This window comes from Megalops cyprinoides, chromosome 6, assembly GCF_013368585.1.
Source record: "Megalops cyprinoides isolate fMegCyp1 chromosome 6, fMegCyp1.pri, whole genome shotgun sequence".
NCBI lineage: Eukaryota > Metazoa > Chordata > Actinopteri > Elopiformes > Megalopidae > Megalops > Megalops cyprinoides.
Genome location: NC_050588.1, coordinates 14,083,065 through 14,094,299, shown reverse-complemented (window position 1 = coordinate 14,094,299; position 11,235 = coordinate 14,083,065). Strand labels below are relative to the sequence as shown.

The 11,235-nt window shown below is 40.0% G+C and overlaps 2 protein-coding genes across 5 annotated transcripts in view; one reads left to right on the top strand and one right to left on the bottom strand.

Annotated features, from left to right (window-relative positions):
- Positions 1-5,273: 5,273 nt before the first annotated feature.
- fam72a (family with sequence similarity 72 member A) lies at positions 5,274-9,650 on the bottom strand. The gene is made up of 4 exons (XM_036532131.1): positions 9,260-9,650; positions 8,702-8,779; positions 7,861-7,985; positions 5,274-5,884 (listed from the first exon to the last, which is right to left on the bottom strand). Exons 1-4 carry the CDS (start codon positions 9,403-9,405, stop codon positions 5,790-5,792), a joined length of 444 nt encoding a protein of 147 aa, XP_036388024.1. The 5' UTR covers positions 9,406-9,650; the 3' UTR covers positions 5,274-5,789.
- A 1,051-nt stretch (positions 9,651-10,701) lies between these two features.
- The window catches only part of srgap2 (SLIT-ROBO Rho GTPase activating protein 2), a 100,747-nt gene continuing 100,213 nt past the window's right edge, over positions 10,702-11,235 (top strand). For all 4 annotated transcript variants that reach the window (XR_005005012.1, XR_005005011.1, XM_036530302.1 and 1 more), the window contains exon 1: positions 10,702-10,780. The gene's annotated coding sequence lies outside the window, so the exon portion shown is untranslated. The remainder of the gene's footprint in view (positions 10,781-11,235) is intronic.

Below are 11,235 nucleotides of genomic sequence, written 5' to 3'. Positions count from 1 at the left end.
GCCAGAAACATGCAACTGGTTTTGGTCTTGATGAAACCACTCAACTACTCCCCACAGCTCTGAGCGTGACTGGTCACATGAGTAATATGAAGCTGGGAAACCTGCTGGACTGGAGTTGAGAGGCATTGCTTCAGCCTCATGAAACCTTTCGAACAAATCACCTCACAGTTTATTTAGGAAAATGTCAGCGAGCAGAACAATCCCAGGAAATGAACTGCATCATAATACAATTGTGATTATATTTAGACTCTCCCAAATGGTGTGTGCGGTACTCATAAAACACATGTTGCCTATTGTCCTTTTTAAAAGGAATATTTTGGGATATTTTGACCAGAATTAAATGTGCTTCCCTAATGGGGAGAAACAGAAAACAGAATACAAATGAGAATATAAATGGGATAATTGTACCTTCTTGTAATGGGAATAAAATGGATAAATATATATTTAAGGAAATTATCTGATGTTTTTTACATAGTGTAAGGTGTTGGGCGAAGGTACTTGCAGTTGCGACACTGATGTACTTGGGGTATAGCTGGGAACAGCAGTAGGGCTATTCATCAGTGACTAGAGAGGTTGCAGCGTATAAGTGATGCCCTTATTCTTATCATTTTGACAGTGAAAGTTTTAGTCACTGCCACAACTTTTGTGGTGAGTCAAACTGAAACAAGTTGTGACTCACTGCAATGTCACCACAGTCTGTCAAGAGCGATAGCATTTCAAAGGCATGCTGATGCTGTTTGTGCTATTTTCCGCCTAAGTGGTGAGCATCTGCCGTGCTTACAGAGCGAGATAGCCGGTGTTACAGTAATTCAGCTCTCCCGGAGTTCAAAGTAAACACAGAGAAAACCCTTTGAAAGGAGAGATTAGAATGCTAAAAAAAGCCCTTAAAAGTCTACTGCAGTGACTGCCCTTCTCCTACCTTATGATATCCAGCACCTAGTACTCAATAGACAGGATTTTAAATGAGTGTTGGGGGGCACTGTTTGATTCAGCCAGTTCAAAACAACTTTTGCCATGTGATACTGACACAATGTTTTCCTCTATTGTCTGCCCCCATAACCGAGTGCAGCTGACCAGAGAGCAAAGCACGTTTTGTTTGTCAATTAAAAGCTTCATAGAGGTAATGAACTAGATGGGTAACTAGATCCTTACTATCATTATTTAAATACATCTTGAACATTGTCTAACTTCGGTAGAGCACATCTTATGAGCAGACCCTATGGCACACTTTCTATAGATAGTGTGAGGACATCCATATCAGGGTCAAACTATTGGATGATTTGTGTTCAACAGAAGCCAGTCACAATTAATATGTTATTTCAACAGGAGGCAGAAATAAACAGCCTATTTCCATAACTGTTAAGTTGTGACATTGAGAACCAGACATCAAAAGGTAGGGAATTGTTATTCCCCTCACACTGTACATACAGCAATGTGAAGATTATATTATCTTTGCTAACATGGACAAATGTTTCCCACAATATTTTTCCTTTCTTTTCTACTTTTTCCCCCCGTTATACATGTGCACCCAAAGTTTTGGAATTGCACACACTTGGCTTGCTTTCATTGCAACAACCACTGCACTTACACAAAAGTGTGCAAGTGCAACCTTCCGATACACTCATATGCAGCCAACACCCATTTTTCACACTGAAAGTCCCATAGTGCCCCAGGAGGGCAGATGCCAAACTGGGGACAGGCACATCTCCTTGATGTCAGCTGAATGATTCCTAGGTGCCTGAGAAGCCGCAAAGTTCACGAGTGGCCAGAAGAGAGGACCCTGCCAAGATACCCACGCCCTCTACCCCCCGACTGAAATGAAACCAAATTGTTCCACCAATGTGAGCTCCCGGGCACTGTTGGCTGATGAATGTTTTAAATTTATTGCTATATGAATGTGTAGTTGTTTAAGGTGCCCGTATTTCAAATTGTCCCAAACAATGCATAAGAGCGTGCAGGCACTGGCTAACTGTTGGCTTGACTGGTCGCACCTCCCAGTTAAAGAGCATGTGGTATTAAATGTGAGCGTGAGACCCATATGGTGAGGTAAGCATCACACCCTCATTATGGCCAGGGAGCAGCTTGTCCTCTCACTCTGCGCCTTCTACTCCCAAATAGCCGAGAGGGAACATCTGTAATTACGCATTTGTTTTGGAAACTCAAAGTCACTGTAATTAGATTCTGAAAGTTTATCAACTGAAATAAAGCCACATTAGAATTTCTGAGAAGGGACCGTGGAAGTATGTGCCACACTCATTGGATTATTTCACAGCAAGTACATTTCATTATGTCCAGCAGCGTTGCTCAGAGAAGGAGAGAAAATGATCTCCTTCAGCCCATATTTTTGCCTGGCTATGTTGTGATGGAGCAGTGCACTGGCCATTAGTCTTTGGTGTCAATCTTACTGTATTGTGGTTTGCTTATAAATATGAACATGACATTCAAATGTCACTCTTTTCTGGTTAGTTATGTATCAGTTTTTGTTCATTTCAGCAACCACTGAACTCATATGGTTAAGAGACAAAAAAGCTAATACACGCTTGAATTCATTATTCACAGTTAAGGTCACAATTAAACGTAGAAGGATTGAATACGAGCCTTTTATTTCTTACATATTGAATACATCAGTAACATCCACAGACTGGATGTTACTGATGTATGTCCAACGCCTCACTGGACATACAGAAAAAAGCATGAGGTACAATTAACTTTGCTGAGCAAACCATTGAGGACTTTGCATATCTCCCCATATTATGCATGGCCAGGCTGGTACTTTGACTGGCGCAATGGAAGTGTGCCACTGTCTGTTATGAGCCAGCTGGAAGGACAGCAGGAAAAAAGACATTTCAGATGCATTCTTGCTCACTGCTCATAGATATGTTGAACACTGCATTTCTATACGGTTCACACAAGTGTGTGTATATATGTGTGTGTGTGTGTGTGTGTGTATACATTTTCATAGTGGAAACTATAGTGTAATCTAGTGTTGTGAAGATGTATTTCAGGTATTTCAATATTTCTCATTATTTCTGAGATAATTTAATAAATTCCAGAGCAATTTCAATCAGTTTAGAAAATGTATTACTATATGATCAGATCTACAATTTAAAAAACACACTTCAAGCATGCAATGTGATGTCACTGCAGTTTCAAAATATATACACATTTATTTTAAAAAATGCAAAGCACACTAAGTACAAAAGACAAATGGCAAACCAAATAAATATACAGTACCGTGTCTGTCAATAAATACACACATTTCAAATGCAGTTTTTATAAATAACCAAAGATAAATAATGTTTTGTTTAAATTAATTTACGTGCATTTTAACCACATCCCTCTTAACTTCTTTTAAAAATTTTGACTTGTGACAATTTTTCATTTCTCTGAATACTGCATTTCAATTCCATGTCTTAAGTGAAATGTTCAATTTAATGCAACAATTAAACAAAAATCCTCAGTGAAAAAACATAACATCAGAAGACAAATAGCAAAACAATAAAAAATACAAAAAGTATGTGCATTCCAATGCATAAACAAGACACATTACCCAAGCACCACTGACACAGAAAGTACACACTCTTTAAATGAGTAGGATACTAAGGGATTTCTCTACTAAAAGGTTTCTTTACTGGAAAACACATCTTCTCGCCTTTGCATTTATTATACACCAATGTCCTTTAAAAAACTTGGTTTGAATTTTCATCTAATTAATTTTTAAGATTAACTTTACAGCCTGCAATTGTCACAAATATGTCCTCCAACATAGCATGACAAAGTCTTAACTCTAAGAATAATAATCACAACGACAACAGGATTATCAGACAACAGTCTGACTAGGCTGGCTGATTGTTAACTTAATTGCATTCGTTTTTGTAGTCTCTACACTACTGTGTATGTGGCTACATCTGGTGTACTGTTTTATGGATTAATTTATTTTTAATAGTAAAATATGTATATATTTCAGAGCCAAAACAAAACTATTTGGAGTTTGTCACAATTTATTCTCTAGGTTTATCTAATCAATTTAATCCTTTCTCACTGAATCTGTCTCAGTAGTCTTAAAATGAGAGTCCAAATGTTTGCTTGTTTTTCTTTTTAAACTGAGGATTTCATTAGATTTGGTTCTTTTCTCAAAAAATCTCTAGACAATATTAGAACACTCTTACTTTGAATGTGTGACTTACATCAGTGTCAGCTATAAAAGTAATGCCTACATTTTTGCTTGAGGTAAAAAAAAAAAAAAAAAGCAGACAACAGACACAGCTTGTTGTGTGAACTGCTAACATCCTGTACACACACGCATACACACACCCACACACCCACACACCCACACACCCACACACACCCAACACTCCTGCAGAACTCAAATACAATTCCACTACATTTCTCAGGATAGGCTGGAATACAAATGCGATTTTAACAAAGCACAAAGAAATATTTCAGTTAAGCATGGGGTTTACAGGCTACTGCCCAGTTAATGCTTGTATCTTTTTTTTTTCAGTTTCTCAGGAATAACGCGAAAAGTCGAAAAGATATGACCTGCAAAAGTAGCAATGGTGCATGCTTCACCAGCCTGGACCCTCATGTTGTATTCAATTTCCCTTCAACTGACAATTTTCATTTTGTTGGAATAGGGTTGTCCTTCATACCCCCTTGTTAAAAATCACTGCCAAACTGAAGGCTAATTTATACAGGCTATACAAAGTGCTTGATGTAAATTTTCCATCATATGGTCCGACCTCCTGAAGCAGCAAAAGAGGAGGGGCATAGTGATTATATCAGACTTCATGAGAAACACTATTCTGTACAGTCGGTACTATCTGAGACATACAAGGGTATTTGCTTGTGTACATGCTAATCCCATTGTTGCACACAATTAATCTGAGCAAGTCTTTACTCAATACAACCATTTTGACCTCAGCTTTGGTCATGTATATCAGCCAAAAGGCTATATTTCAAGGTCATTATAAGTTCTGCTTTCAGATATAAACACAATGAAAACACTTCACAAACCGGGAATGGTAAGAGAACTAAAAACACACATAAAAAAAAAAAAAAAAGTCGTAAAAAAATAAGATGTGCTTATTCACTTAGAGAACACAGATCTTAAAAAGCAATCCCTGATAAGGTCAGAATGGGGAAGGCTTAACACACACACACACCAATAAGCCTGCCCTTGCTGACAGAACCAAAGCAAAGCCCAGTTTAGTCTCTTTTTACATATCCGTTCCCCAACCAAAATATTTGGTTTGTACCGTGAAGTTCTTGATGTCTTTAAAATGATTAGCAGCTTTACAGGAGGCAAGACAAGGTATTGTAATGTTGTTTTTATGCCTGTGAAATACAGGTGCCTGTGGTTTCCTATAATGATATGTTCAAAGTACAGTAGCAAGGTAAAAATCTCTGACAAAAATGCTTTGATATGCCAGAAAAGACATCCACACAACACTCGTGGCACTCTTCAGTAATGTAGTAGTGGCAGAACCTGAAATGCCATCCTATTAGCTGTAGCCCTGGAGCTCTTAAAACCTGTGACAAAACATGAGTTGCAAATGGAGGACAGCCATAACAAGTACAGCTAGCTGCGTCAGTCAGAGTCTAAGTGAAGAGTAGGTACGAATGAAAGCAATGATAGTGCACGCAAATTAAGGTGCGCTCCAAGTGCTGCCAATTACAGTATGATGCAAGGCTGGAGCCGAGTGGTTGGAACCTGAGAGACAGGGGGAGGGAGAGAGGGAGCGGGCACCAGTGTGGCACGTGGCAGGACTCGGGGCCCCGCTCCCACTCTATCTGATCCACTCCTCTTCAGAAGGGCTGTCTTCACCCTCGTCCTCGCTGCCGTCCAGCTCCGGCAGGTCCCCCCACAGCAAGAGGTTCATCCCTGAAAAAGGTCCATCATTTAGCATTATCACTGCTTACGCACTTGAGCCCCTTTCACACATGCACTGGATGCCGAAACGTATCCGGCCCTTAGCCGGAGGAGCTGTATGTGAGAACGCAAATGTCCGAATCAGTCGGACCGGACATGTGACGGACTTCGTTCTGCCAGCTCCCTAGTACAAAGTCCGCCTCATGTCGGAGTGAGTCCATGTGTGAATAGAGCAGGCAACGTTCCGGAGAATCCACCACAAGCGAGTGGGCGTGTTGATGATGTTTCTATTCTGTGACTGGCGCGAAACCGGAAGAATACAAACATCTGCCTCGTACTCTTTTCCGCGTGCCTGTACATAGCTTTCCACTGTTTCGTTGACATTGTGGATACATCCTAATACATGCTGTTTTGAGTCCAATGATCATTAAAGAGATAGCTAGCTATAGCTATACTGCCAAAACTTGTCTCTTACAAAGATTAATAACAATGGTTAGTAGTTTATTATCTGGTTAGTAGCTAGCTAAGCTGTAGCTAAGTAATAGTGATAGGTATAGTGAGATAGGTGAACTGGTGACCTAACATTACATAGCGAACAACAAAAACTTACCTTATTGTTTTAAAAAATGTATAATTAATAATAAATTATGTGTACCGGTAGCACCATTTGGATGGCTATGTGTGATTTTTTTATAGGCTACCCAAAAGTACAATAGCTATGTTTGCCTTCTCCTCCTCCTCCGTGCCACATTATGTACCCGTACCACCGAAAAGTAAGACATTGAAAAGAAAAAAACTGAAAATACTTCAACTCATGAATACTTTAGGTGATCTCGTCAATACTTTTCACTCGTGAGAATGCAAGGGGGGTCTAACTGGAAATCTGGACGTTTCTAAACTCACAATGATTTCAAGCAACAATGTAACATACTACAAATGTAATTATTAATGGTCGCATACTGGGTACTACACTGAAAAATAGCATGCAGTATACAGTATATACTTGTGTAGTACTGTACGCAGTACACAGTATGCAGTAGGCGGTTTCGAATACAGCCACTGCGATTTCTGCAGTGTAGTTTTTGTGTCATGTCCTGCCTCCTGCACGCTCTACCCAGGCGCCGCCCCTCACCTAAACCAAACCGGAGTATTTCCTGTAGGTGAGAATGTGTCTGTCATGGACAATCTCCTGTTGCGTGCTACATGTGTGAAAGGGCAATTCCGGCGGACCTGATTCTCCGAGTTCATATTCGAAAACGGCTTTGGTGGAACACTCTTATCCAGAGCAGCTTACTGGGAGATCATGGCAAGGTATCTGTATTACAGACTAGGGCTGCATAATTTTAGCGTTATTGCGCTAAAAATAGCTATTCGATATATCACAACGGCTATATCGTGCAGCCCCATTACAGACTGTAATAAATGCATGAATGGGCAGTACGTACAGAATAGCATGTGACATATCAGTGATAAAGAATCAGGCTTAAAAACACTGCCAAGATGAGCACAAGACCAGTCTGGTGCAGAAGTATGGGCCTACACTGTACTTAAAACTGTCATTAACAAGAACTTGCCAAATCTCATAGGAACAGCATTCACCAACATCAGAGACCTACAGGCTACCATTAGTCAGAAACCCCATGACACCAGTGAAATATGCCTGATAATCAGACACAAATCAGAATCACAGCTCAGTCTGTAATCTTTCTTCTATTTGCTTCTTTTCTGACGTACCATGCTTAGTCATACATGGTTTATGTGACTAATTTCCTGATTTGCTTCGCTGACCTAACACAGCAATGCAACTTTAAACCACTGAAGGACTTTTCCAGGGAACTTAAGGTTAATTCTAGCCCCAGGATGTAGCCTAGGCTGAATGACAAAAGGAAGGTTCACAAATATAATGTTTTATAACTATCTAGGGATGTGCTGTCTGTGGAGGCAGGGAAGCCCACGTTGACTGGACGAGGACAGTCCAGCCTCCTCACCTGATGAGTCCAGCCTGTTGACCGTGGAGACCGCGTCACTGTTAAACATCCAGAAGTGACCGTTGTTGCAGGACAGCAGGCAGGGTTTGCATGGGGCGACCACGTGATACCCCACAACATTACCACTGGCGCGGAGAGAAAGGAAACTCAACATCAGCATTTTGTTTGGAGCACCCTTGAATGTGCTAATGCTACCACCTGGTGTTTATGTCACATGACCCCTGGATAGACAAAGCACTTAAATACAAAGGAGGGCAAACAAAGCAGAGTGGAGAAAAAGGTTTTACCGGGCTGTGTTTTTTATAGAGCAAACAAAAAATAGCATTTCCAGGTACCATAGGTTTTAAACAAAAACACAGTTTAGTACAGATACACCACAAATACTCTAAACTTATCAAGCTGCCTTTCCTAATGATATCATTAGAGCACACTACAAGAACGCATTGCCAGAAGGGGTAACTTGTAGAAGGAGATATTGTTTTATACACACATAATTTACATGCAGAACAGCATGCATTACTTACTGTGAGCTACACTCCACTATCGGTATAATGCAAAAGACAAGCAAAAGGCATATCCTGAAGCAAAAGCATTTCACTATGTTTCACTGTGTGCTGTAGGATGAAATGCAGAACAATATAGTATGTTGACTGAACATGGTTCTTCTGGATTGTGCAGTGTTTGTGCAGTTATAAGTACATATAGTACATTCACAATAAAAGTTCACGAACCCAGTGCTGACAACTGAATTCCTATCTGAACATATCGTTAACTACATCTTGGATTTTCACAGTGTTGTACACAGTGTCTGGATGATGTGGAGTGATACCGACGTACCTACCATTTCAGACATGCAATGTCTCTTAGTTTGCATTTACAGCTGTCTGTGGAGTAGCAGCTTGCGACAAAGTCGACAGTTCTGGGAAAGCGAAATAGAAGCGAACGTTTATCTGTACATCATTTAGAGCAACAAAACATTATACAGACTTGTGACCTCATTAGAGCTATCTAATTGTAATTGAAACTATACACATTTATTATAGTGCAATGTAAAAAGCTAGACAGCAAGCTAACGTAGTTAGCTAAGTAGAAACACTAGATTAATGTTATATTTTGTTTCTGACACGGTTCTCTAGCTAGCTGGATACATACTTGCCATTGTGTGTTAGCCTAGGTAGTTACGCGACCTCCACAACTGCACAAAAACGACTCTTGCTAACGGTAACTGGCTATCTGAAATCAACAGCGTTAAGAGAGCTAAGTAGTTAGCAGCCTACACTCCGTTGCTTTAAATAGAATTAAGTTACCTAACCAGTGAACGTAATTATTTTAAATCTAGCTAATTGTCATAACGTCGCTATATAACTAGCTAGCAACCTGGTTACAGTTTGTTACTTACCTGTTTGGTGGTATGTCAGTCGAAAATAGCTCGATGTCTGTATCTGCTAAAAGCACAGCTTTCATTCCTCTCGTACAGAGTAAGCTGTCGCAGTATATACAGCTCACTTGAGAGACACATTTGTTTTTGAAGTTAGATGTAGACATGAGGGATATTTTAGACGACAATCTGGTGACTAGTTTCCAGATTCCAATGTCCCCGGTGAGCAGATGCACAAGTAATTAGCCAACTACACGATTTAGCGTGCCTTATAGGTAATTGGTCTAGCAAGGTAACTAGTCAGCTAGCTAACTTCACAGAATGCATGACATTACATACGCAAAATAACAAATTACTTGCTAATCAGCTAATGTTACGTTTGTTTTGTTTCAAATTTATTGAACAGAACCTAGCGAACTAACTCAGCTGAGCTAGCTAGATGAGTAGCTGGTTGGTTAGCAAGGTGCTACCTAGACAGTTCTCGCTATCACTGACAGCGTTTGTTACGACCAGCTAACAGGCGTTATGCAATTCTTACGTATACAAATCAAAATTGTTCCGTGAAGCTGCTTTGGTCTCCCGTTTGAAGCCAACTGTTCTAGTGATTAGTTCGTTAAATTTAATTCTAACTTCAGATGTAAAGCTAACGTGCTATAATACGTCTGTTATTGTTTACACCTTCCTGATTCAACAGTGGTGGTCGGAAACTTCCTGAAACAATTTCAAACTGTACCATCTCTCATTCGGGTTGGTTCCAGGGGACCACAACCAATACGCCATTGGTTGACATCGTCACATAAATACGAAGATAATTGGACAACATCAGGGCGTTTAATTGAACCCTCAGCTACTATTGGTGCAATTCGTTCACACATAACGAATGAATTGCGTGTCTCATTCGTTTATTTTTATGATTGGTCTGTTATTACATACGATACGGGTGCAGAACATTTCACTATTTCATTCATCATACTCATATTGCCCTTCATGTTTATGCAAGGCATTTCAACGTTAGGCTCCGTGTTTTGGCTGGATCTCTGTGGCTCACTGTTTATGGTTGTAAAACCATGAGTATTCCATATTCTAATAAACAGAATGATCCTAAACTGTAATCGTACTGTTTATAGGTTAAGTGCGTTTTGTCCATAGCAAATGATCCTGGCACAGAAACAAACCGCTAAACTTAATGTCTAGGTCTAGGATCAAGTTTAGGGCAGTCAAGCTGATCTTAGATCTGTTGTTAAGGGCTGAAGGTATCCGCAGTCCTCGTACACGGGGTGTACATATTTTGATTGGCTGATTTCAGTGAGACAGAGAAGCGCCGCCTTGCCTTTAAACAAACGTCATTCTCCCTCCAATTTGTTCGATGTTGTGCCATTCCTGACAATTTCAGCCAATGGTGGATTCCAGCATCTTATGCCCCATGGAAAGGGGTGGAGTTATTTTTTAGACTTTGAGAAATGTTCGAAAGTTGAAGCAATGAGGTGGTCGTAGAGTGTACTTTGCCGAGATCAATTAAACAAATGGAAACCTGCATCCGAGGTACGTCTGTATACATCACTCTGTTGAACTACACGTGCGAAATACGGTCAATTTCGTATCACACTTGAAAATATAGAGAAAGTGTTTTTGAGAGAGAAAGACGGTTGAAATAGGGATAGATGCCTAGCTAACTATCCATTAGGATAATGATAGCTAGCTTGGAGGCTATCGAACTAGCGAGCTCGCTAACTAGATAGCTAGGCAGTTAGCTAGTGGTTAGAGAACTTGTTTGAAATGTGAAGGAAATACAACGAGGAAGATGGAAAGCGAGATATTGTCCGTATCTTTTTAAAGTAAGTAATATAAAGAGAATGGTTTTCAGCATCAGTTAGGCCTAACTACAGCTATTAATGCCACTTTCCATCTAACTTTTATTCTAACAAAAGAACTCGCTATATGATAATGTGGGAATTTAACCCATATACTTTTGGTGCAGAACCATAACTACTCTGATA